The 27,776-nt window shown below is 46.4% G+C and overlaps 1 protein-coding gene and 1 pseudogene across 1 annotated transcript; both read left to right on the top strand.

The window, feature by feature from the left end:
* Nucleotides 1-5,393: 5,393 nt before the first annotated feature.
* On the top strand, nt 5,394-27,439 carry PARP16 (poly(ADP-ribose) polymerase family member 16). Its single transcript, XM_045541044.1, has 6 exons — nt 5,394-6,040; nt 17,004-17,141; nt 19,661-19,867; nt 22,862-23,033; nt 24,471-24,612; nt 25,988-27,439. Exons 1-6 carry the CDS (start codon nt 5,867-5,869, stop codon nt 26,121-26,123), a joined length of 969 nt encoding a protein of 322 aa, XP_045397000.1. The 5' UTR covers nt 5,394-5,866; the 3' UTR covers nt 26,124-27,439.
* Nucleotides 6,953-7,124, top strand: LOC123631011 (annotated as a pseudogene).
* Nucleotides 27,440-27,776: the final 337 nt, after the last annotated feature.

Genomic DNA, 27,776 nt, shown 5'->3' with positions numbered 1-27,776 from the left:
GAAATTAACACACTCCTAAGTAACCAACAGCTCAAAAAATAAATCAAAAAGGAAATTAGAAAATACTTTGAGAATAATGAAAATGAAGACACAGCACACTAAAACTTACAGGATACAGATAAAGCAGTGTTTACAGGGAAATTTATAGGCATAAATGCTTCTAGTGAGAAGGAAGAAAGATCTCAAAACAATTAACTACCTTTTCACCTTAATACACTGGAAAGGCCAGGTGTGGTGGCTCATCCCTATAATCCCTGCAGTTTGGGAGGCTGAGGCAAGAGGATTGCTTAAGCCCAAGCGTTCAAGGCTGCAGTGAGCTAAGATTGGGCCAGCCTTTGCACTGCAGCCTGGGTGACAGAGTGAGACCCCATCTCTAAAAAAAAAACCACAAAAACAAAACACTGGAAAAACAAAGAGAAAACTAAACCTAAAGTAAGCAGAGGGAAGGAAATAATAAATATTAGAGCAGAACTTAATGAAATAGAGAACAGAAAAATAATAGAGAACATCAATGTAACCCAAAGCTAGTTCTTTGAAAAGATCAACAAAATCAAACTTTTGGCTAGATTAACCAAGAAAAAAGACAGGAGACTCAACTATCTGGAATCAGAAATGAAAGAAAGACATTACTACTTAATTTATAGAAATAAAAGGATTATAATGGAATACTATAAACAGCTGTATGTCAATAAATTAGATAGCTTAGGTGAAATGGATAAATTCCTAGAAAAACTCTAGCTACCAAAACTCAAGAAGAATAGCAAATCTGAACACGCTTGTAACAAATGAAGAGATTGAATTAGTAATCAAAAAACTACCCACAAAGAAAAATACCATGCTCACCTGGATTCAGCATTAAATTCTACCAAATATTTAAAGAATTAATACCAATTTTTCACAAACTCTTCCAAAAAATAAAAGAGGAGTGAACACTTCCCAACTAATTTTATGAGGCCCGTATTACCCTGATACTAAAACCAGACAAATACATCACAAGAAAACTACAGACCAATATTTTTACGAATATGGGTGCAAAAATCCTCAATAAAATCCTAGCAAACAGCATCTAGCAATATATAAACAGAATCACACATCATGATTAAGTGGGATTTATTTTAGTAACGAAAGGTATCAAAAACCAAAATTACAATAAATTTAAAGATCTCAATTGGCTTTATCTGTGATTCCAGAATTGGGCAACACTTTATTCCATAAAATAGAATAAGTGTTCATATGAACTGAGCAGAAGGGATTGGCTTTACATACAGAGAAGGGATAAGGAAAACAGAAGCGAAAAACAGAGTACACCCCATGATTTGTTTCAAAGTTACTTTTGCTGGGAGGGAGATAAAACAATTTAAAAAACCTAATTAGTTAACATCAGATTATTTTAGGATATGTTTTTTGTGTAAGGATTAAAGCAGAGGGAACCTCATTATCATGCCAATTGAAGATTTAAACTGGCCTGTTAAATTAGCCCAGCTTGGTGGCAGGTACCTGTAGTTCTAGCTACTTGGGAGGCTGAGGCAGGAGGATCGCTTGAGCCCAGGAGTTGGAGATTGCTGTGAGTTATGATGATGCCACTGCACTCTAGTGAGGGTCACAGAGACTCTGTCTCAAAAAAATAATTTTTTTAATTAAAAAAATAAAAATAATGTTAAAAAAATAATAAACTGACCTGTTCTGAGAATTTGGTTGTTATATCTTTCTCCTGATTTCTTCCAAGTTTGGATTTGGTGACCTGAAACTTTAGAATGGGTGACTCTAGTTTGGTTTTTAGCCTGGTCTATTGGGACCTAGTGCAGAAGCTTAGTTGAAAACAATGGCCTCTTATGATTTTTATTCAACAAATTTGGTTTAACAATCTGAAAATCAATTAGTGTAAAAACCAAATCAACAGAATAAAAAAACAAAGAAAAAACACAAGATCGTCCCAATAGATGCAGAAAAAGCATGTGACAAAATCCAACACTCTTGCATGACAAAAATACTCAACAAACTAGAAGTAAAAGGGAACTTCCCCATCCTGACAAAGGTCATATCTGAAAAACCCACAGTTAACGTCATACTCAAAAAAGGAATCCATGCTTTCCTGGTAAGAGGAACATAACAAGGTGTCTGCTGCTACTGTTTCCATTCAACATTGTTGAATTCCATTCAACTGAAAGTTTAAGCCAGGGCAATTAGGCAAGAAAAATAATAAAAGGCATCCAGATTGGAAAGGAAGAAGTAAGATAATTCTCTATTCACAGATGACATGATCTTGAATATAGAAAATCCTAAGTAATCCACTGCAAAACTATTAGAAGTAGCAAACAAGTTCATAAGTTTGCAGGATACAAAAGTATATACGAAAACGAATTGTATTTCTATACACTCACAATGAACAATCTGTAGACAATTCCATTTACAATAGCAGGAAAAAGAATAAAATACTTAGGAATACATTTAACAAGTATAAAATTTATATTCAGAAAACTACAAAACATTGCTGGAAAAAATTAAAGAAGATCTAAATACAGGCATACATTGGTGATATTGTGGGTTCAATTCCAGACCACCACACTAAAAGCAAATGTTGCAATAAAGTGAGTCACACAAAATTTTTGGTTTCCCAGTGCATATAATAGTTATATTTACACTACACTGTAGTCTATTAAGTATGCAATAACATTATATATTTAAAAAGCACATATCTTAATTAAAAATGATTTATTGCTAAAAAATGCTGACACAGAGACATGAAACGAGTACACGCTATTGGAAAAATGGCACTGATAGATATGCTTGATGCAGAGTTGTCACAAACCTTCAATTTGTAGAAAACATACTACCTACAAGGCACAATAAAGTGAAGCATGATTAAGCAAAGTATGCCTGTAAATGGAAAAACATCCCTGTGTTCATATATCAGAAGACTTAACATTTTTAAGATGGCAATACTTCTCAAGTTGATCTACAGATTCAACACAATCTCCATCAGAGTCCTATCTGACTTATTTGTAGAAAGTGACAAGCTAATTTTACGATTCCTATTGAATTGCAAGGGACCCAGAATAGCCAAAACAATCTAGAAAAAGAAGAACAAAGTTGGAGGACTCACTTCCTGATTTCAAAATTTACTACGAAGCGATGGTAATCAAGACAATGCGGTACTGGCATGAAGATATACATATAGATCAATGGAATGAAATTGAGACCCTAGAAATAAAACCATATGTCTATGGTCAATAGATTTCCAACAAGGGTGCTAAGACCATTACATGGGAAAAGAAAAGTTCTCTCAACAAATGGTGCTGGGAAAACCGATATCCTACATGCAAAAGAATGAAGTTGGACCCTTACCTTACATCATATGCAAAAAATTAACTCAATGGATCAAAGATCTAAATGTAAGAGCTAAAACTGTAACTCTTAGAAGAAAACAGGGGTAAATCTTCATGACCTCAGATTTGGCAATGGAGTCTTAGATATAATACCAAAAGCATGAGCAACAAAAGAAAAAATATATAAATTGGACTTCATCAAAATTAACATTGTGTTTCAAAGAACACTATCAAGAAAGTGAAAGACAACCCACAGAATGAGGGAAAATATTTGCAAATCATATATCTGATAAAAGAACTATATGTAAATATATAAAGAACTCTTACAACTCTATAGCAAAAAGACAACCCAATTAAAAAATGGGCAAAGGATCTGAATAGACATTTCTCTCCAAAGAAGGTATACAAATGACCAATGAGCGCATGCAAAGATGTTCAACATCATTGGTCATGAGGGAAATGCAAATCAAAACCCACATTAAGGTAGCATTTCATACCCACTAGCATGACTAGAATAAAAAAAATCATATAATAACAAGTGTTGTTGAGCAGGTAGAGAAAATGGAATACTTGTACACGGCCAGTGGGAATGTAAGATGGTGTGGCAACTTTTGAAAACAGTCTTGCACTTCCTTATTTAATTAAACATAGAGTTACCACATTACTCAGCAATTCCACTCCTATCTCTATGCCCAAGAGACATGAAAATGTATGTCCACACAAAAACTTGGACACAAATATTTATAGTAGCATTTTTCATAAGAGCCAAAAGATAGAAACAACCCAAATGACCATTCACTGATAACAATGGAAAAACAAAAAAATCCATTCAACGGATTATTATTCAGCCATAAAAAGGAATAAACTACTGATATATCCAACAAACAATGCTTGAGGCCAAGGAGGTATCAGGTGGTGGCTTTTGTCTGAGGGCCTGCAATGAAGAAGAGGTAGAAGGATAGAAGGTTCCGAGGTCTCCTGCCCTGCTCTGCAGCTCTGCCTGTCTGTGTGAGGACTGAGCTTCAGCAGCCACCTTAGAGTTCCAGGGTCCCATGAGGCCCCCAGGACTTTTTAGGCACTAGAGGCCTTGTCTGAGGCCATAGGCTCTCTGACACTTTGTGGTGGTTCTAGGGCTCACAACAAGCAGAGATCTTTTGTGGACTCCTGGGAGCAGCCCACACCGATTGCCTGGCCTGGCCTGGGAAGTTCTGAGGTGTCTGATGGTCCAGTCTTGCCCCACCTCCCATATCCACACACACAATCCAATGACATGGACTACCTTCCCTCTGAGCTCAGGGCCTGGTACAGCCTGGATGTGGAAAGGGGCAGAAGTTTTTCCCTCAGAAGGGTGGGAGCGTGTGCAGTATGCTGAGGGGCTTCTGGTCCAGGAGTTCAGCAATGGTCTGTGCTTAGATTTTCATGTGACCATGAGCCAAACTGTGGGGTTTCCTCTAATGAGGTTCTGAGTAGGGTGAGGGCATGGGAGTCTAGCCTCTTCTCTCCTGCAGAGTTAAATCAATGCTCCCTGTTGGAGAGGCCTCCAAAGGAGGCTCTTGGGGCCTCTGAGGCCAGAGACAAGCAATTCAGAGAACTGTGGAGGCTGAAAGGCAGAGGAGAGGTCTTTTGGTTTCCAAGCCTGACTGTGAGATCTTGGACAAGCATTGCATCACTCTGAGCCTCAGTTTCCCTGGGTGTCAAATGACTTCTGCGAAATTTTGGAGGGAAATGATTCAAGAGGGAGACAATACCTAGCAGCAACTTTCCAAGGCGAGAGAAGCAGACTCAGCCCGCCGAGCTGGGACAAAGGCAAGTCCAGGGTTGGGTCAAGAGGGCGCCCGGGTCATTTCGCACCCGGGCTGCGGTCAAAAGGCAGCGCAGGAACCTCCGCCCGGCACACGCCGGCGGCCGCACGTCTCGCAGCGCGGTAGGAGCGGGTAGCGGGTGCGGACGGCGAAGCGCAGCCGCGCGGAGGCGGGGGCGGGCCTCGGCGGGGCTGGGCGGAGCGGCGTGGGGGCGCGGCGGCCGGACGCAGGCGGCGCCGAGGGCAGTGGGGCGGGCGGCCGGGCTTCGGCGGCGCTGCGGGAGGCGGGACAGGAAGGCACGAGCGGCGCCGCAGCCTCGCCCGGGGGAGGGGGCTCTGCCCTCTGTCCCCCCAGGGGCTGCTTCCCGCCCCAGGTCCCTGCAGAGGACACGTGTCAGCACGTTCCCGCCGTTGTCATCTCATCCTATGTCATAGCCCTTCCCCCAGGCCTGGGACCCCCGGCCCCATTATCCCTGCGCCCAATCCCGGCGCTGACCCGCAGCCCCGGGCGGGTCTCTCTGTGCCGCCGGCCAGTCTCCTCGGCAGCGAGCTGCGGCCCGGACCCCCGCAGAGGGCACCCGGCAGTGCGTTCCCGCCCCTGCCATCTCGTTCCCGTGCCTGGCTCCACCCCAGGCCTGGGAACCCCGGTCCCCGACGGCCCATTGTCCCCGCGTTGACCGCAGGCTCGGCCCTCGCCACTGACCGGCGCGTCTCCCCCGGCAGCGCGCAGCGACCCGGGATGCAGCCCTCAGCCTGGGCGGCCGCGCGGGACGCAGCGAACCGCGACGTGCTGGCCGCCGACCTCCGGTGCAGCCTCTTCGCCTCGGCCCTGCAGAGCTACAAGCGCGACTCGGTGCTGCGGCCCTTCCCCGCTTCCTACGCCCGCCACGACTGTAAGGACTTTGAGGCCCTGGTGAGTGTGCTTTGTCCCGGCGGGCGCTGCCCGTTGCGTCCTGGCCCTCGGAGCCGTAGGTAGAGGCGGTTCCACCGGTGTTAGCCACCAGACGTTCCATTCCCAGCCGGGCCCTGGGGAAGGTTTCCATGAGCTAAGAACACTCCTAACGCCTTCATGTCAACACTCACTCCTGGGGCACTTGGTGGCTGCTGATTGTGTCAATGACGAGTGACTCCCAGGAGTGAAGTGAGGAATTTAATAGTTGCATAGTCTTTCACAAAGTATTCTAGCTTGGCTAGCAATAGGGTGTTGATCTGAATCAGCTGTTCTGCTTACCTAGGAAGTTATCCATCCCTTGCAAATAATTAGGCACCGAAAGTCACCAAACCCACCCAGACCTTGATCTTCATACAAGGTAATACATGGGCAGTATTTTTATAAACTGTAACAGACATTACACATGTGAGCTGTTACTTCTCTGATGATTCACGGTGCACTTTCTTGCAGAGTTCACCTCAGGGTCAGCATTCCAGATAGATGTCAGTTATCTTTGTAATCCAAATGTTTGGATTACCTAGAAAAATATAACTTACCAAAATTGATTCAATAAAAAATAGAAAATCGAAATAGCCTATGATGATTAAAGGCATTGAATTAGTAGTCAAAGATTTTCCCTCAGAGTAAACTGTGAGCCTAGCTGGCTTCATTGGTGAGTTCTACCAATCCCTGAGAGAATAAGTAATTCCAATTTTACATAAATTTTTCCAGAGTATTGAAAAAGAGGCTATCATAACTGTAATACTAAATCTGATAAAGGTGATAAAAGAAAAGAAAATTATAGGCTAATGTCACTCATGAGTATAAATGCAAAAATTCTCTGCAAGGTATTGGATCCCAAATCTAGCAATGTATAAAAAAGGGTAGCTCCTGCTCCCTGGCCTTTTGACTTAAATCAAGTGTAGTATCTGTTCTTATCAGTTTAATATCTGAAATAAAAGTTAAAAAAAGTAATTCCTCATGACCAGGTTGGATTTATCCCAGGAATGCAAAATTAATTCAACATTAGTCAATCAATTAAAGTAATGGACCACACTGACAGATTAGAGGAAATATTTAGAATCAACAGATGTTTAGTATTATCTCTGATGAAGTCTTCAGTGTTTGGTTCCTTTTTTGCTATCATTCCTAGAAGGTCGAGGGACAAACAAAGGCTGAGCCTCCTGGCCCCACCTGATTCTTATAGCCCAGCATAACGATGTGTTGAGGGCGCCTCAAGCCTTGTGCAGGCCTTTCAGGGTATAGGAAGTGGGAGACAAGCTGATTGACATCCCTTAGGGTTTGTTCTTGCAAATACTCAATTTTCTGAGTTTTCTGATATTAGAGCCATGGGAATAAAACTTCCTTCAGTTTTGGCAACATATTTATGGAGCTCCTACTACGGGTCAGGTGTGAGGATGCAAAATTAAAGACCCATGGAGAGGTTAACAGTGTGTTTAACTGTACTGTGGGGTAAGCCCCATACAGTGTGGAGGCCCAGAGCAAGGACCCCAGCTCTCAGCAGTGGGCCAGGCTCAGGGAACACCGACCATGGGATGGTGGCTGATGCCTTGCTGAGTCTTGAGGAATATGGAGGATTTCAAGGAGCAGAGAAGAGGAAAGGAGTATTCCAGAGTAGCAGGATGGACAGAAAGCCAGGAGGTGTGAGCTTACAGAGGACAAGTGTGGTTATTGTGGGGAGCACACAGGGTTGCACATGTCCTGCCAGGATGTGTAGATTTTTATGCTGGGGCAGGGGAGGGCATTGGTGAGATCCAGGATGCATTTCTGACAGACCCCTGTGGTGGCCAGGTGAGAGTCATCTGTTCCAGAGAAGTAGATGGAGGAGGAGAGGTTGAGGTCAGAGGGACCAAACTCACCAGAGATTGTGCCCTACAATGCAATTAATTTTTATCAAGAAATGCACCTCCAGGTGGACTAGAATGCTCAACCTATTCCTTCTGGAACGTCTTGGCAAATGGAATCAGGCTTGTGTGTTTGACGAATATGGAATAAATGCAAAGGAAGCTGCGGAAGTGTTTTGATTTGTTCATGCTTTTTAAATTTTATTTTTAATTATGCAAGTAATGTTTGAATATATTCAACATTATATAAAATTCAAAATTCAAATGATATGAGGAAAGTGAAAGTGCCCCTGATAGAGCTCACCCTATTCCACACCCCTCCCTAAAGGCAGCAATTGCTGTGTTTGGGTCTTACACTTCCCCCATACCTATAATCCCTTAGGAGAGCATCAGCAACTCAGGTAGCCCCCCAAAGACACCCCCTCTATAAGGCCAGACTGTCTTGCCCATGGGGCTTATTGTACCAGTCCTAGACAGTTACCCTTTCTCTCAGGGCCACTGGAGAAACATGGACAGATTCCTACCATCCAGTTCTCTTGCTATATTCTTTATTGGGCAACATTGTTGGGGAAAATAACCCCAGCTACACAAATCCTGGGCTGTGTGTAGGCATGGCTTTCATCAGCAGTTTCCTAGGAAAAGGCTGCTTACCAGGCAGGGCCTGGCACTATCTCTGGGGCAGGCACACATTCTTAGATAAACACACTTTAGGTTTCATTTTGCCACGTCACATGCATTACTGAAATGACACAGAGAACTTGGCATCTGGACCTGTATCTGCCTCAAAGTCCAACTTTTAAAGAAAAGAGAATCAGGTCTGAAGTTGACTGTCTGGATCATTTTGTGGTTACCTGAAGAAAGTTTGGAGCTGTTAAAAGGTCTCTCACTTTCGTTGGTTTAGCTGTGAATAAAAGCACTTGGAAGTAATGTGAAACAGTTTACCATTTTCAGCCATTTTAAATTAATTTTCTCCTCACTATGAGGTGATATTACACACCTATAACACATGTGTTGCAGTTTCCAAAAATTAGAGCTCTGACTTGAATTACTTTATTGATTGCCGCTTTCCTGAGAATGCCCCCTACTGAATCAAGCTCTGGGCTTCAGACAAGGCCTAGCATTATCTTGTCACTGTCCCCAAAGTCCCAAATTATCTCTTAAGGGTCTTGTTCTGAGAACATTTCTATGCCGAGTCAGCTTTTCAGTTTTACACGGGGAGCTCTGTGTATTCCCAGCACCTGGCCTGGGAGGGACTTACCGAATGTTTGAGGAATCAGAGAGGGTATGTGCTGATTGCCCAGGCTGGGGGGTTCTGAGTTCGTTCTTTGGGAAAAGGATTGGATAAGCCTTATCAGGTCAGAGCATTCTTGGGATTTCCTGTAGCCCTTGACCCCCAAACTTCAGGTTTGTCACTTCATACAGAATCTTGTCACTGTTGTCACAGCTATAAAGTTTTTTGCTTTGTTTTTCCCCTAGAAAATACCATGGCCTGGTTCTCGGTTAGGCTGCAGCTCCTTCCTGGGAGTGGGAGGCAGGTGGGAATGGCTCCTTTGTGTTAACTCCAGGCCCTCTCAAAGTGTGGCCGAGGACTTACAGCATCAGCATCACCTGGTGCTTGTTAGAAAAGCAGCATGTCAGGCCCCACCCCAGACCCACCAACTGGGATCTGCATTTTAACAAGATTCCTGGGTGATTTGTGTGCATAGTGAAGTCTGAAAAGCCCTGCATTTAGCCTACCCTGTTCCTGTTCTGGGACCCTAACTGCTCTCATTGGGTCTCCTAGTCCTGGAGGAGTAAGGATGCTGCTGCTCTTTCCTTTTCTTTCTGGTATCTGGCTTGCACTGTGTAGACAAGATGACTCCCCAATGTCTGGCTTAAAACATGTATTAGCAACTCTCTCCTGACCTCTCCCGATGCCACCCCTCTCTTCATCCAGGCAAACTCGCCCTCATGCTTTAAGATGCAACAAGTAGTCTGTGCCTCCACCCCCTAGCGACTAGGAGTCCTTCCTCTGAGTTCCTTCACAATTTTATTTGCTCTTACAAATAATGCTGTGATAAACTTCCTTCCACATTAATCATTGTTTGTATCTCTCGTTATTTTCTTGAGGTAAATTCTGAGAGGTGAAATCACTGGTTCAAAGCCTAACAAACCTTTCTAAGGAAGGCTTTTGATGCTTATTTCCAGATTGGAAATTGGATATCGACATTTATGGGAGAGCATTCTTTACGATGTTCTCAACCTTGGCTCGAATTGAAATCACCTGGGAAACTTTAAAAATTACTAATTTTTGGGCCCCATCCTTAGAGATTCTGATTTAATTGGTTTGAGGTGCAGCCTGGGCATTGGGATTTTTTGTTTGTTTGCAGAGAATATGCAGTTTTTTTAATTTTCATACTGATTGGATCATTTTCATGAGCACCTACCTACTGGGTAGTAAGGAATGATAACAGTTAGATTTAGTCTGATCTAATGAAAGTGCCCATTTAGATCCATACTTGATATCTCAAGGTAAGATTCTCAGTCTCTCAGATTACCCTTTTATTTCCCGGCTGCTCTCAAAGATGGCAGCTGAAGAGTGGGGGGAAATGTACACGGCTCTGAAAAGATACAGATAATAGACATAGATATGTGTAAAGAGATGTTACTGTCGGTGAGTAGGTGTGTGGCTAGAAAGATGTCTCAGCCTATGGGATGGATGTGGAGGATGGGAGGGGTAGGGTCCATCCTTCCAGTACCAATCACTTCCTCCTTTCCAGCCATCCCAGAAATTCAGGCCTTTTCTCAGCAGATTGGTAAACAGTAGAGAGGGGCGTTAGATTGATAATAATAATATAGCACCTAACACACCACATTAATAGCACTTACTACTTGCCTGGTATTCTCCTGAGCTGTTTGGACATGTCACTTGTGTAATCTTCCAAACAACTCAGTGTTGTAGGTTCTGTTGTTGTCCCTGTGGTCATCAGCTAATCACTAGATGTGCTGGTGGCACACCACTCTCTTGCTCCCAGCTGATGCCAACGTGGAGAACCACGACTCTAAGGGTCCCCATGATGGCTCCTTTTGTAAAGTACACTCTGAGCCCCAATCAGCTTTAGAAAATGGGGACTTTCATATTAGGTTTGTGCAGAGCAAAGGTGTACCTCACGTAACTGTGATGTCCACCTCTTCAACCTTCCTCTCGGTAGCCCACCAGCTCCACCCACCCCAGTGTTCCAGGTGTCACTCTGGTCCCAGAGGCTGGTGACTTTGGGTGGACCTTTGGTTCATTTCTTTCTTGGCCCCTTCACCCACATCTAGTAACTATGACCTCTGGCACTTGCCTAGACAAGTATATGTTCCAGATGTTTGTTCTTTCCTTCTACCACACCCTTCTAGGATATCATTGCCTAACGTCTAAACCTGAGCGTCTCTATCTTTTCCTGGTGATAAGAATCACCTGTGGCAACATCACCAAACAAGATTCCTGAGTCACCTCCTCCCCAGGAACTTGTGATCTGAGTAGTTGCAAAGCGTCTCCCGGGCTGCCCTGTCACCTCCTGCTTACGGTGAGGAGGTTGAGTTGCCTCCACTTGGCTCATTGGTCCTCTCCTCTGTGAGGCTGTCACTCAAAAACTACCTCTTTCTAGAGAGACTTCCATTCTCAGACCCCAGACGCCGTCAGCTCTGCCCGCCACTCAGGCCTGCCCCGGACACCCCTGCTGTCTCTCCAGCTAACTCCCCATAGCAGAGGCTGCACAGCTGTAGTCTGTGGCCTGACAGGTTTTGTTTGTCCTCTGGCTTTTTAGAAATTGGGAAATTAAAGAAATACAGCCAGCCTTGGTGGAGGTTGCCCTTGGGCAGGAACCTGCTGGAGCCAGGGATTGGCTGGGTCCTTTTTGAGGCCAAGGTCAGAGTCTCCAGTTCAACACAGCCCTCTCCATTCTTTCCCAGACTCCCCCCGTGCTCATTTTCTTTACTCCTCTGGCCCTGGGGGCATTTGAGCCCAGTACCCACTTTTTGGGACTGCACTGCTCACTTCTCTGCCTATCTGCCCTGTTCTTTCCCTCCCAAAGTGCCCTCTGCTCTGCCTCTTGGATCTTCTCATCACTTCGTGTCCACTCCAACCTCCCTGCTCCGTGAAACCCTTCCGTCTGCCTCCTCTCCCAGCCCCAGAAATGCCTGTCTTCCTCCTGAACATTTAACTCTCCTCAATCAAGTTGTTGGTAAATGCCTTCTACTGTCACAAACTGTGGTTCAGAACTCTTGTCTAGATGGAGATTTTCTGTCTCCTGCTCCTTGCTGTACATCACATACATCTTTCTCCCTACCAGTGGCATCATCATAGCTCACTGCAACCTCAAACTCCTGGGCTCAAGCGATCCTCCTGCCTCAGCCTCCCAAGTAGCTGGGACTACAGGCATGTGCCACCATGCATGGCTAATTTTTCTATTTTTTATAGAGACAGGGTCTTGCTCAGGCTGGTCGTGGGCTCCTGGCCTCCCAAAGTGCTAGGATTACAGGCATGAGCCACTGTGCCTGGCCACTCCCTACCTTTGACAGGGCTTAGGCATAGCCAGTAGCTGTCATGGTTGTATTATTTTGGGGGACGGATTCCAGCAACATACCTGATTAGCCTCCTAAGCAGCCTCTTAAAGTTCTGCTGGGATTGCTCCTTTGGGCTAAAGTATTCAATCCATGACTAAATTTCTCCATTCATTTGGTAGGAGAGCATTAACTTAACTCTGGAGTTAAGCTTCCTGGCTTCATGTCCTTGCCTTGCCACTGAATAGCTGTGTGACCCCGGGCATGGCATCTCCAAGCCTCAGTCTCTTCATCTTCAAAACAGGTTGTTGTGAGAATAAAGTAAGGACATGTATAGCATTTATTCCAGTGCCTGGCATGTGGTAAGAGTTCAAACAGTAGCCGTTACTGTCTTGTTCTGAACTTCATGCCAGCTTCCAGGCTGGCTGCTGGGCTCAGGGAGTGTTTGTCCCAACCAGATTAGAGGTGGCTTCAAAGAGTCAGGTACCAACATGGGGCTGTGCCATAACTGTTGAACAGAGAACATAGTTGTTGAGCACAGAGATTGTGAATGGTCAGAGAAGTCTTCACATAGGAGGTGAGTTGAGGCTGGCCTTGAGGACTGAGTGGACTGTCGTGCTAGGCAGCTGCAGAAACACGGAGCTGGAAAGACATAGGTCACTTGAAGAATAGCATTGGGGGCAGGGAAGGAGTTGGTGGTAGGAAGTGTTGTTAGGCTGCGGGCCAGACCGGATTCCCAAGGGCTTTAGGGTAGGGTTGCTAGATTTAACAAATAAAAATATAGGCCACCTAGTTAAATTCGACTTTCAGATGAGGAACCAATACTTTTTTTAGTATAAATATGCCCCAAATATTGCATGGGTTATATTTATACTAAAAATTTTGTTGTTTATCTGAAATTCAAATTTAACTGAGTACACTCTATTTTAAATAGCAACCCTACTTGTGTGCCTGGTTCCCAAAATTTCCCTGCTAAAATGCAGACAAGTTGCAGTCACAAGAGGAAGAATCCTATTAAGTTGTTGGAGTAGATTTATTTTTAACAGTAACGTAGAAAGTGAATGGGACATAAAGGAGGTCAGTTGAGCGGTTAAAGAGTGTGGGCAGATGGGGGAGCAAGGAAGGGCAGGATGTAGCAGGAGCTGTGTCTGGCAGGTGCGGTGGGAAGGCCTGGCCCCATAGGGGAGCTTGGGTGAGGCCTGGATCCAGCTCTGAGCTGGGAGGGGCCTTTCCCACTTGCCCAGACTGAGTCCCTGAAAGGGACCTGGCTAGCTGACTGTCCTTTTGTGGGGCTCCCTGGGCCCAGGTCTGGACTTTGATAAGGGCTGTGGCTCACAGGTGGGATTTGAGAACAGGAGTGAGAGGGACTATTTTCTAGGCTCCCGCCACACAGAACCACCTGTAGTTAATGATGCCAACAATGAAGTGGTCACACTAACATTAGAGTGCCTGATACCTTCCTGTTGCTTTAAGCATGTTACTTGTTTAACTTGATTAACCTTCACTGGGATCCTGTGAAGTAGCTACTAATATTAATATCATCACAGTTACGTATTTGAGAAAACTGAGACACAGGCGGTCAAACAGCTCACCCAAGGTCACACAGCTCGCAGAGGAGTAAGAGCCCAGGATTGGACCCCAGATGCCAGAGAGGAGGACCTGCACAGTTGACCCTGCCACCATCCATTTCCCTGACCACACGCTGCGCTATATATGGCAAACCCAGATCACACAGCGCCTCCACTGTGAGGCAGTTCCTGACCCCACCCCCTTTTCCTTTAGCCCCTACCAGACACAAGTCCTGCCTTGTTCCCTTACTAGTTTGTGTCCATCCTGGTTATGACAGTGAATACTTTTAAGTCATAACTATTTACCTTTCTGCCTCCCCACTTGACTGTGGGCCCTTTTTAGAGTCTTTCTAACATCCGCTCCCTCAAGCACAGGGCTTGATACAGAGTAGACACTCAGTAAATGTTCCCTGAGTAGGGCCAGGCATGGTGGCTCATGCCTGTAATCCTAGCACTCTGGAAGGCCTAGCCAGGAGGATCGCTTGAGGTCAGGAGTTCAAGACCAGCCTGAGCAAGAGTGAGACCCTGTCTCTACAAAAAATAGAAAAATTAACTGGGTGTGGTAGCATGTGCCTATAGTCCCAGCTACTTGGATGCCTTGAGCCCAGGAGTTTGAGGTTGCAGTGAACTATTATGATGCACTGTACTCTAGCCAGGGCAAGACTGTGTCTCAAAGAAAAAAAAAAAAAAGTTCCCTGAGTAATGCAGGAACCTGGGGCTGGGGCCATGCAGCCTGGGGGTGAAGCAGGCCAGGTAGAGGTTAAACAAGGCATAGAGATAGCACCAACACTTGTGGAGCATTTACACATCCATTCTTTTTTTTTTTTTTTTTTTAGACACAGTGTCACTCTGTTGCCTGGGCTAGAGTGCTGTGGCATCAGCCTAGCTCACAGCAACCTCAAACTCCTGGGCTCAAGCGATCCTCCTGCCTCAGCCTCCCGAGTAGCTAGTACTACAGGCATGCGCCACCATGCCCGGCTAATGTTTTCTATGTATTTTTAGTTTTCCAGCTAATTTCTTTCTATTTTTAGTAGAGACAGGGTCTTGCTCTTGCTCAGGCTGGTCTCGAACTCCTGAGCTCAAATGATCCTCCTGCCTCGGCCTCCCAGAGTGCTAGGATTACAGGCGTGAGCCACCACGCCCGGCCTACACATCCATTCTTTAAACAAAACTGAACTGGATCCTCACTGGCACTCCATGAGGTATGTGGAGAAAGTTTTGCTAGAAGTATGAGACTATCGATTGAATCTTTGGATATAGAGACAGAAATAAAGCAGCCCTGAAATGTTTCTGATTTTCAACTGTAAAACTAAGAAAAAACTCCAAAGTCAGCAACAGTCAATTTTCTAGAAAAATGGAAAAGACCCACTGGTATTCATAAGTGCTAACTACATCCCTAGCAAAGCAGAGGGAAAGGTTGCTGGGTCGAGGGTTGTTGTCTGAGGAGAAATATAAATGGGAAGAAAAGACATGGACCTGCATAGACCAGGCCCTGAGAGTCTGTTACCCTCTTTAATCTTCCCGACAGCTCCATGTGGAGGTAGTGAGGTTCCCGTGTTAGGAGGTAGAGGCTCAGCCAGATTCGGTGCCTTGCCTAAGCAACAGGGATTCAAACCAAGGTCTGATTCTAGAGCTCATGCTTGCTCTTCTACATTCAGGAAAGAGAAGAATTAAAAAAAACAAGACAGTTCTTGACCTCCAGGAGTCTGGCCATACTGGGGGAAGTACTGGGTGTGAGGGCTTTCGGGGTTAGAGGAGAGAGTGGTCTCTTTTGGGCCAGGGGTGCCCACGTTGGTAGAGGTGAGGGAAGGGGCATTTCAGGCGACTGAGTGAGCAAAGGTTTAGAACAAGGTGTGTTCATGAACAGCACCAGTCTGTGGTGGAGGGGAGGCTGAGGTGTTGAGATTAGGCCAGGGGTGTCTTCAGTGCCATGCTGGAGAGGTTTGACCTCTAGTCAGTCATAACTTCTGAGCAAAAGCTACAGATCTTGTCACTGTCTTTAGTCCAGGTCCCCAGTCCCTTGTCAGAAATCCTGGCACCAAATAAGTTTCGGGATTCAGATTCTTCCTGATTTTAGACTGGTAATAAGGTGCTGCCCATCACAGGGCACACACGGGGCATCAGCCTAAATCTGAAGGCTCTAGGGTGGCTCACAGCCTGCAGCTGCATAGCCTCAGGTGTTCCGTTTCTGTGGAAGTCCTGGCAGCAGTCCATATAGAGGCCCAAGAGCTACTCTTTTTCCCCCAAAATGACAGCTCAGGGGCAAAGAGATGAGGCCCACGTTGGGTGGGTGCAGGAATTGCTCTGGCCTAAGTGAAGCCCCATTTTCCTTGGGGGGCTGATCTCTCTCGTGAGAATGTCATACACATGGCTGCCAGGGTCCCTACAAAACGTCACCACACTCCAGAAACCCAAAGTCATGTATTCCCCATTTATCGTTCCTCCCAGTCCAGATGTAGTGTATCATTCTGGGTCACTTTTACCGTAAGCGGTGTTGCCTGATTATTTTATGTAATTGTCATACTGCCTTTATCTGGTCTTCAGGGGAACAGGTTAACAGAAGTTAACCGATTCTCAGGCAGAAGGGAAAAGGCATTGTAAAATAACCCTTTACATGCATCATATACTCAGTCACACATCCAGTAGGGTGGCATCCCATACTCAGACACATTCATATTCCTGCAGCAAAATGCATCAGTTGTAACAGGAAGTGGGATAAATGAAGACTAAACAAACTTCACATCAGCTCAGCTCAGGTCAGGTCAGGTTTAATACTGAAAAAACAAAAAACAACCTTTCAGAGTTTGGAGCTTTTCAAAGAGTTTGGTATTATTTGGAAACAGGGATTGTAGACCTGTGAATTTCCCCCCTCGGGGAAATCTTGAGGCAGGGCAGTGCAGGGAGTTGCCTGCCTTACCGCTAGAGGGCCCCCGGCCATCATTTTGCCCAGGGTCTTTGCTAATGGAGGTTTCTGCCTCTCTCCAGCTTGCAGATGCTAGCAAGTTACCTAACCTGAAAGAACTTCTCCAGTCCTCCGGAGACAAAGACAAACGGGCCTTGGACCTGGTGAGCTGGATTTTATCCTCAAAGGTCCTGACGATCCACAGTGCAGGGAAGGCAGAGGTAAGACCGGTCTGCAGGAGCACAGATTCCTAGGCTGGAGGGCTCTGGGGCAGCACTGCACCAGTGGCTCTGAGACCTCCCTGTGTACCAGACTGACCTGGGCAGCTTGTTGAAAATGCAGATTCCCAGACTCCACCCGCAGAGATCCTGATTTTGTTTCTGGAGTCAGGCCCAGGAACTTGCACACTGGCAGTGGAAAGCTGGGTTCTGCCTCCTACTAACTAGTGACTTGAGTAGTTTCTGGGTACATTTCAGTAACTCAATTTCCTCATCTGTAAAATGGGGTAATGGTATGCTTCCATTGAGGAACTGGCTGTGGATTTTCACACCTAGAATAATGCCTATGGGCATATACTAAGGGCTCCGTAAATGTTAGGTATCATTTATTTAACAGGCACTGCAGGTAATTGTGATAAGGGTGACCCTGATCATGCCTTAAGAAACACTGGCCTAGTCCAGTTGTCAGGAAACAGAGGCAGAGCCCAAAGTAGTGGAAAACCTCGTGCTCTGGGTTCAAATCCCATTTCCACCAGATATTGGGTCTCTGTTTTATTAAATTAAGAATAGTGATAGTTGATTTGTAAATTGAGAATATTAATAGTTAACTCAAAATAGGGCTGCAGTAGAATGTGTGTCACCCCTCAGCACAGTTTCTGGCACAAGTCAGACATTCCATAATTTGGTTGACCTTGCCTGGCTGGGGTCTCCCAGGGACAGGCTAGGATGACAAGTACCAGATTGTAGGACCTGATTCCTGATCTGGGGCTCCTTCCTTTGAGTGGTGGCAGGGGTATATCTACTGTTCTAAACTTAACTAATCAATTTCAGTTTAAGAGTGTTCAGTTTTACAAGTTTCTACTAAAGACAAAAATCTTCCCTAAGGGGTGTGGAATTTGATACCTTGGATTCTGGAGTCTAAGGGACACCCATTTGTATGGGATGTTGACATAAGGAGCCCTGGAGTGGGAGTCAGGAGATCTGTATTCAGGTCCAGGCTGGGCTGCTAATTCCTAGATAATATTTGCGTTTCACTTTTGTCAACTGTATGTATCCTATCTTACAAAAGGATATTATACTAAAAAAGAGGATGGTCTTGACCTCAGAATAAAGGACATTTTTTCCAAAGAAAGGATCATGACAACCATCTATCAATATAAATGTATCTGTTACATTGCCCTTATTTTTTCTCATTCAATCCTAATCCAGAGAAGACTGCCACAGACTGGCTTTGGTCTGTGATCTACTGTCTTATTTATCTTGTGTTGCTATAAAGCAATGTCCAAGGCTAGGTAATATATAAAGAAAAGAGGTTTATTTGGGCTCATGGTTCTGCAGGCTGTACAGGAAGCATGTCTCCACTCACGGTGGAAGGTCAAGGCGGAGTAGGTATGTCACGTGGCAACGGGGGAGCAAGAGACAGGGAGGGGTGCCTGTCTCTTTTAACCAACCAGCTCTCTTTATGAACTAAGAGTGACAATGTGCTCATTATGGGGGAAGGGCACCAGCCCATTTATGAGGGATCTGCCCCCATGACCCAGACACCTCCTAGCAGGCCCCCCGACCTCCAACACTGGAGACTGAATTTCAACATGGGATTTAGAGGGGACAAATATCCAAACTGTATCACCTACCATTTGAAAACCACTGAAATGATGTAGTCTCTGCCCTGAAAAGGATTATCATCCTTGAGAAAGAAGTTGACTCTTCTGTATCAATTAGCTTTTGCTGCATAACAAACACCCGTAAAATTTAGTGGCTTAAAATGACAAATGCTGATTGCTTCTCGTGATTCTGTGCATTGGCTGGGGCTGGGCTGGCTTGGCTGGGGCCGGATGAGCCAGTATAGCCTCACTTTTCTCACATTTCTGGGCCTTCAGCTGGGGTGGCTGCCATGGCTGAGGGCCTGTCTCTGTGAGGCTCTGGTCCTATAGGAGGCCAGCCCAGGACAAGGGTGAAGGGTTCTCAGCAGCAAACAAGGAAGGGCAAACCCTTTTCAAGTCTGTTTGCCGTATGTATGCTACTGTCCCATTGGCCAAAGCAAGTCATGTGGCCAAGTGCATATTCAAGGGATGGAGAAATAGGTTTCATCTCTTGATGGCATCTTGGTAGAATCCCACCTGCAAAATCATATTTCAGAGGGGTGTGTGGACACCGATGGGAGGGAAAATTTGTGGCTATTTTTGCTATTTAACCTACCTTTCTGCTTCATGAGATTATTGTAAAGATAGAATGCAGGAAATAGATGTGAAACTGTTAAGAAAATTAGAAGTGATCTCCAGTTAGAAGGAGCAATTTATGCTTCTCAGCCTGCAGTAGGGAGAAATGTTATTAGAGGAAAGCAGTCTTGAGCTATAAGCTCTGAGTTTGCTTGTAAATCAATGCCTCTATCCTCATGAAAATGGTTATTCTCATGAGCAGAGCAGAGCCCATAGGAGTCAATCCCAAGGTTTTAGGAGGCTACTTTTGCAGCACATTTTACCAGCTTTCCAAATAAAATTGTGGCTCCTTTCGTTTTCAAGTTTGAAAAGATCCAAAAGCTGACTGGTGCCCCTCACACGCCTGTTCCTGCTCCGGACTTCCTGTTCGAAATCGAGTACTTTGACCCAGCCAACGCCAAATTTTACGAGACCAAAGGAGAACGAGACCTTATCTATGCCTTCCATGGTAGCCGCCTAGAAAACTTCCATTCCATCATCCACAACGGCCTGCACTGCCACCTGAACAAGGTGGGGCCTCGGGAGCAGGGGTGGAGTGGGGGGCTCAGAACGCTGAGGAGCTGGTTGGTGGGGAGTGGGAGCAGGTGGGTTCCCCAAGGCCTTGCTGCGCCAAGTGTGGTCTGCACACCAGCGTAACAGCATCACCTGGGAGCCTGTGAAAATGCAGACTCCTGGAACCACCCTAGACCTTCTGAATCAGAACCTGCATTTTAACAAGCTCTCCAGGTGATTCTTATGCTAGTTATAGTTCGAGAAGCATCGATTTAAGGATGGTTCCCAACCTTGGCTACACATTTAGACTCACTTGGGGGACTTTAAAAAATCCCAAATGCCTGGCTACATCCCAGACCAAGTAAATCAGAATCTCTGTGAGTGGGGCCCGGGTATCAGTTGCTTTGAAAGCTCTCCAGGTGATCCCAGTGTGTGGCCCACCCTCGCTACTCAGTGTGTTCCCTGGGCCAGCAGCATCCGCATCACCTGGGAGCTGTTGAAAGGTGGACTCTCAGGCCAGCCCCAGACCACCTGATCCCAAAACACTCTTTAGCAAGGTCCTCAGGTGATTCATGTGCACACTGAAGTTTGAGAAGCACTTCCTTAGGGGACACTCCAATAGAGGCAGATACTGGAGAAATTGAGGGATGTGCCGAGATGCACCAAGGAGAGGTCCTTTCCCTCCCTCTTTGAGCTTCTTTCCTCCCATTTTTAGGAGTTAAAACAGTGCCAACCACCCCTTCTCTGCTGGCACTTACTTTACCCCTCAGCGAGGTGTAGGAGGAAGATTACAGACAGGCCCTGGAGCTAAAAAGACTTAGCACCCCTTAATTTGCCCTGGGCAAATTAAACTCTCTGAGCCTCAGTTTCCCCATCTGTAAAATAGGACACCATTACCCTCCTTCTGATACGGGAGATATGAGAGGATTGAAACAGTTCATGTATACAAAGGGTTCTCCATGGACAGAGTACCAGGGAAGCAGTAGCTGCTTTCACAGGCTGATGGAGAGGTCATCTGGGGTAGCAGGGGAGCTGCAGGCGTTTCTCGCATCGTGGCAGCATCTGCCTTGTCTGTGAGGGGCCGGCTCCATGGGCCGTGGGCTCAGCTGTGCCTGCTGCAGCTCTGAGGCTGGAGACGTTTCCCAACCTTGCTGCATCTGATTAGTGCCGTTGAGTTTTGCTGAGAATGACGGGCTTGTTTACACTGGCGCTCAGTTCACACTGGCTCTCAGCTTACTATCATGGCCAGGCTACTGGAACCCAGGGGGCCTCTGCTTTACACTGGAGCCAGCCTGGAGAAGTTGCTTGCAGATGACACTCCTGTACACCAAACCTTCATTTCAGTGCCCCAGGGAGCTTGCTGCTTAGAGGCCTGGGTTTCCAGTGAAGGGCTTGCTTGAGGGAGCCCATCGTCCAGTTGGAGCTGTGAGATTGTTTTCAGGATGGGGATACCCCAGGCTTCCCACTCACATGCACCTCTGCTCACGGCAGCCTTGCGAGAGATTCTCACGTCTAGGGAAGGGTGAACACGTGGGCAGGCATAAGTGGGGAGTGGATGAGGGGTGAGATCAGAGGGCATCCGGCATCCTTAGAGAAGGTCTGTCAACTTTTGAGAGATAGGGACACTGCCTAACCTAGCAAGGAGCTTCCCAAAAGCCAAGCAAAGGTTTGTTTCGTTTCCCCTAAGCTTCACATAACAGGCTTAAAATTGTAGAAGTCTGGTGCCACTGAATAGGACATTTCTCAGTTCCAGAGCATAGGATGTTCTTCAGTGAGCTGTTCAAGTTCACTCATCATCTTGAGCTACTGATGGCATGGCCCAGGAATAGCAGTTAGGTTTCAACTTGAATGTCAAAGTCCATCCATTGGTAGCAGCTGGACATCATGTTGAGAAGGATTCTTGAGTCATTAGGAATAAGCGCCATGATAGATATTATTATGTTGGCCATTGTGGTTGATTAGAGATGTTTACCATGGGTAAAAGATGTGCTTGCCATGTCTCCTGTAGCCTCGACTTGCAGGTACTTCACCTGGCATGTTTCCTCATGGAGCCTACCAAGTTAGCACCCACCAGCAGAGAGATGCCTCCTAGGTTTTTAGACATTTTCTTGGTTAACACCAATACAAAGAGTACCCTGCCCTCCATGTAGGCCTCCTCCTTTGGTTACAGTTTCTGGTCTGAGAGACTCGTTTCTTTTTTTTTTTTTTTGAGACAGAGTGTCGCTCTGTTGCCCGAGCTAGAGTGCCGTGGCGTCAGCCTAGCTCACAGCAACCTCAAACTCCTGGGCTTAAGCAGTCCTTCTGCCTCAGCCTCCCGAGTAGCTAGGACTACAGGCATGTGCCACCATGCCCGGCTAATTTTTCCTGAGAGACTCATTTCTTATCAAAGTAATGACTCAGAGTACTTCCACTCTCAGGTGCGAACCCCTCCCTGTACATAAGAGTGTGACTTTGCTTTATAAGCTCATCAGTGTAACCATGCTTAAGGCAATCATGTAGCAGGAATTACTATATACAGTGCAACATAAGAGGCTGAGATGGAGTACCCACCGTTTCTTACCATCTCTCACGTGCCATGTGTCTTGCTCTACGTTTTGTGCATATTACCTCACTTAATCCTCACCCACGACCTTCTGAAGGAGGTACTACTGACACTGTTTTGTAGATACAGAAACTGAGACACAGAGAGTTTATGTAACTTGCCAGCTTGTTGCAGGATTCAAACCGAGGTCTGTCTGGGCTCTTACACCTATGTTTTTCTCACTTAACCTTGACCACAAGGAACTGCTACTTTGCCAGGCTAGATGGCCAAATCAATCAGTTAAACTGTTGTCAGAGTGTAATAATCCTGTGATGATGTCACAGGATTATTTGATCCTGTGTCTTGCTGGGAAAAAAGGGGGCTTGAAAATTTTGTGTTTACAACTCTGTGGAAGAAAAACCTGTGTCATCTTGCTGTGCCAACTCTGTGGTTACCCATCTGTTTGTTTTCTGTTGGCCTTTGCCATGCAGACATCCTTGTTTGGAGAGGGGACCTACCTCACCAGTGACTTGAGCCTGGCCCTCATTTACAGCCCCCATGGCCACGGGTGGCAGCATAGCCTCCTCGGCCCTATCCTCAGCTGTGTGGCCGTGTGCGAGGTCATTGACCATCCAGATGTCAAGTGCCAAACCAAGAAGAAGGGTGAGTGAGCCCAGACCTGGGCTGCAGGACTCTTTGGGTGTACAGGCTTTTGCTGGCCCAGCTGTCGGGTGGAGCACCCATTACATGCCAAGGGGTGGGCTGGGTAATGTAGAGCAATGCAGGACAGGGCCTGCCTTCAGGGTGTGAGCAATCTTCTTAGGGATGGAACACGCAATGGAAAAGATCACTTACCACAAGGTGGTAGGTAGGGAGTGCCTGGTGAGGGACTGAGAAAGTCCTCAGGGGCAGCTCAGGGCAGGGAGTGATCTTGGTGGGTCCAAGTGGTCAGGGAAAGCTTTGGGGGGAAGTGAGATTTGATTAAAAAAAAATACGAATGGTGAGGCCAGAGCGTGGGCTCCTTGAGGGGAGGAACGAGGCCTCATTCATTCTTGGGCACCTGGTGTCAGCAGAGAGCCTGGTATGTACTTGACATTCAATAAACATTTGCTAAACTGAAGCTAAGGACACTGGGTCCAGAGCCTCTGATCTACTCGGGCATGCCGGAGCCCACAGAGGGGAAGCTGGGGCCACGGGGAGTAAATCCTGGGCTCTCCAGAGAGCGATGACTCGCTGCATCTCATCCCATAGCTCTGATGCGTCCCTGAGACTACTTGCCCTGTGCCCCTGCTGTGCTGCCCCCCCAAAGACAGTAGAGAACACAGCATTGTCGTTCCAGTCTCCAGCACTGACCTGTTGGTTCCCCTGAGAAAAGGAAAATTCAGAAAACTGACTGTTCTGGCCTCTAATGTAAAACAACTGGAATTCTGAGAAACAGGTCCAGGCCGGACACCACCCTTCCAAACCAGATGGCATAGATATTTGCATTTATAATTTTTAGGAAGTTTGGAAAGCGTGACATTAAACATCAAAACAAAACCTCGCAGCCTCTGCTGTCATGCACTGTTGGGCCTTTTTTTTTTTTTTTTGGTTTTGTTTTGTTTTGTTTTGGTAGAGCTTTTTCATGTTATTAAAAGTAAACATTAAAAGAAAAGGGTTTTTTTTTTTTTTTTGGTTTTGTTGTTTTGTAAACAAGCCTGGAAGGTAAATGTTCAAAGAAGCTCAAATCCATCAGGGTTTGTTTAAAACGCCTACTAAGAGACTTGTTTCAGGTCAAGTCCTGCTGTTCCCAGCCCCAGAGCACTTTCTGTGACGCCGTCAGTTTCCTTCCTCCCTCTGCTCTCCCCACTCAGTTGAGTTTTGTTTTGTTTTTCCTTCCTTGTATCCCTTGTATTCTCCTATTCCTTTTCCCTTCTCCTGCCTGCCTGCTGGGTTCTCCTGTTTTCCTCCAGCTACTTCGCACACACACAGGCTTGTTCCTCAGCCTGCTGGGGCTTCTCCACCCTCAGGACCAGGAGGCTTGACTCGTTTCTGTTTATAATTGGCTGTTTTGGTCAGCATATCTCCCCAGTAAAGGTGTGCCTTACTCTCCTCTTTCAGATTCCAAGGAGATTGATCGCAGAAGAGCAAGAATCAAACATAGCGAAGGCGGGGACATCCCTCCAAAGTACTTTGTGGTCACCAATAACCAGCTGCTGCGAGTGAAGTACCTGCTGGTGTATTCACAGAAGCAGCCCAAGAGGTGAGAAGGACGGTCCCTGCGTGCGGTCCAGGAGAACAACTGAAGGCCGTGCTCCGGGTGTTGGGCTGCTGAGTTGTCATAGTCATCCGCCTCCCCACCCCTAGCCGTAGCTCTCTGCTAGGTACAGTGTATACAAAGCACTGTGCTGCCCGTGGCAAGGGGTGAGGAGTAGGGGTTGGAGAAGATGTGTCCTCTCCCTAAGAGGACTGTATATTCTAGTGACAAGGTAGATTTGTAAATACAAATAGCACGAGGGACTGACTGAAGCCAAATTGGCTGCCCCGGACTGAGCGGCCCCTTGGCCACTAGGCCCGGGACTGCAGTCTGAAACCACGAATGGAGGTAAGTGGAGAGGCAGGGCAGTGACTGGACACTGCTGGGGCTGTGTGCAGCCAGCTCAGTCACTTCCCCTGGTGGCTGTGCCACCGCCCCCTGCTCCTCTCTGGACCTGAGATCTTTCATCTTTCTCTCTAAAATGAGCATGTTGAACACAACAGCAGATAAGGGCCTTCAGCCCGTGAGGGCCATGGCGGGTGGCTGGTCGCATCTCAGCAGCATGGTAGTGGGCGTATGTGCAGGCTTCTCCAGGGTTCGGGGTCACCCTGAGATCTTGTCGCTTTGTTGGAATCCGTGTGGAGCTTCTTGTGGGGATCAGCAGCAGGTGAGCAGGTGGCAAGGCAGGACAAGGGGTCACTTTTAATAATCTCCACTCTTGCATTTGTGGTTTCCACACTTCCAGATTTGGTAAACCAGTAAAATCCCCCCCACCACCTCCCCTGCCACCCGCCCTAATTTGGGAAGTCTATATAGGGTTGTGGGGGACATTATCCTTTGGGTTAAAATCATCTTTTTATGCTTGAACATTCTATTCCTTTCCCACTCCTCCCTGGAGTGTCTCTTTAAGAGCACACTTGGATGGTTTGGATTATCTCCTAGTGGGCCAAAGAGGATTTCCCCAGCTTGGATTTATATCTGTACGTGTCTAAAAGTGAAAAGACCTTTGTTGAATAACCTGCCACCTGCCACCATCTGGGCAGACACCCTGAGCTAGGTCATTCTTCCAGATACTGAAGTCTTGCTTAAGAAAAGACGGGTTATAAAAGGTAAAAGAGGAGCCGTAGAAGGGAAGATTGGGATGAGCTCATCACATAGCTGTCTTTGTGCATTTAGAAAATGTTCTGTTGAAAGGTGTGTCAATGCCAGGGCAAACAGCCCCAGATTTCTTGAGCAAAGGAGCACGAAGCTTCATTTCATGGCTCATGCAGAGGATGGAATTCATCATTTCGTCTTCTCTGAGCCAGACTTGTTGCATACACTTGAAAAAAAAATGTTTTTCTATTTTTGCCAACATCACTCTTTTCTCCCTCTTAAGCAGGGCTTCAAGCCAGCTCTCCTGGTTTTCCAGCCATTGGTTTACGGTCATGCTATCCCTGTATCTGCTGCTGCTGCTCATAGTGAGCGTCATCAACTCCTCTGCTTTCCAACACTTTTGGAATCGTGCGAAGAGATAATCTTTCTGGGCCTGGTGTGGGGGCCACCTCGACTATGTGCCTTATGATGACTTATTCTGTACCTCCTGTGCCTCACGTCCAGCCAGGTGGAACCCCGGGCCAGCTGGGCCACCACAGGTCAATTTCGTATGCCATAAATGTATTGATTGCCTTTGACGATGCTCCCGGCCACGCTCCAGTTGACAGGGACCATGGGTCCCTCACTCTTCGGTTTCGGGGGAGCCCTCCCATCCGCCCCTTCCTAACCAGTCTTAGGGAGTTGGCTTTTCAGCCAGGGCCAAAGGAAAAAGTCCTGCTGCATTTAAAAACAAAGTGTCCAAGCTGTCAGTGGTGTGTTTACAATCGCTCCTGGCGGAGGTTGGCTCTTTCTCTAATGCCTTCTGGAACGCGGAAAATGTGGGGACTATAAATTACTAGGCGGTTGCCTTGTTTTGACTTGAGACACCCAAGAGGAACAGTCGTGTTTCTCATAAAAATCATTGGGATCATTTTTGAATTCCATCAGCCTTTGTACGTGAATGCAAAACATTTTAACAGTTTTCTCAAATCAACAAACAGCCTCCTGCTACAGCTGTACCTCCCCCCGCCTGTCCCCCCTCCATGCTATTCTCTGACAAATCATGGATAAGAAAGGAATCAGGGGCCTGATAAAAAAATACAGACTTAATAATGAGCAACTGAAGTCATCATTTGCTAAAAATTACGAACTACTGATTATAGCTGAAATGGAACCAAATGTTTGTTTTCGGATTTTTTTTTTTAATAGCTATTTGACAAATTAGTCTTTGTGAGCTGAGTAAAAGGGGAAATTTCTAAACCTAGAGCACTATTTGGCCAGTGTCCACAGCCTCTTTCCTGGCTGTATTTTAGAGAAAGGGATTTGAGCGGTAGGCTCACCTCCTGTTCTCATTCTCACGAAGCTGCCTTGACCGTGGCCTGCCAGCTGCGAGTGCCACGCTGCAGGCCTTTGATGGTCTGCTGGCCTTTGAGACAGAGGCCTGCCTCAGTGTGCCACAGATGTGCACGGTGGAGCCTCCTTCAGGGGGGCTGCAGGTCTCTGGGACTCATCCTGGGCTGTAACGTGTAGGAAAAGCCTCTGGCCATGCGGACAGCCGCGGCCCTCCGTGTATTCTCCGCTCCGTTCTTCCTGCTGGGTTTCAGCCATGATGGGGCCCTGTATGATTTGGGGGTGCGATTTCTGTAAAGAAGGGGAAAAATCATTTTATATAATTTGTAAAGTTGTGAAAAGCCACTATCACGGTTTATACATTGAATATTGGAACATTTAAAAACTAATAAAGATATTTTCCTAATGACCCAGTCACCTTTGTGACTGCTTTCTGCCTGAGTCTGCGGCGTGTGCCACGTCGTTAGAAATCTCATCCTCCCTTGCCTTCCTTGTTTGAGGTGGCTGTTTGCGGGAGAGCATGTATCACCAGGATTTTGGATTTCCAGTCACTTGTTTAACAACTGTGAGCACCTACTGTGTGCCAGGCACTAGGACTGTGAGCAGGATCAAAGTCAAAGTGCCCCTGCCCTCACAGAGCTGACCGTCTGGCAAGGTGGGCAGATGGACAGATGTTTCGGGAGTGAGGTCAGCCTTAGATGGTGTTAGTAGTTTGCCCAAGGTTATATGGCTAGGAAGTGGCAGGG

Source organism: Lemur catta, chromosome 1, assembly GCF_020740605.2.
Source record: "Lemur catta isolate mLemCat1 chromosome 1, mLemCat1.pri, whole genome shotgun sequence".
In the NCBI taxonomy this organism is placed as follows: Eukaryota; Metazoa; Chordata; class Mammalia; order Primates; family Lemuridae; genus Lemur; species Lemur catta.
The sequence above is the reverse complement of the archived record's forward strand: the minus strand, read 5'-3'. Positions and strand labels throughout refer to the sequence as shown.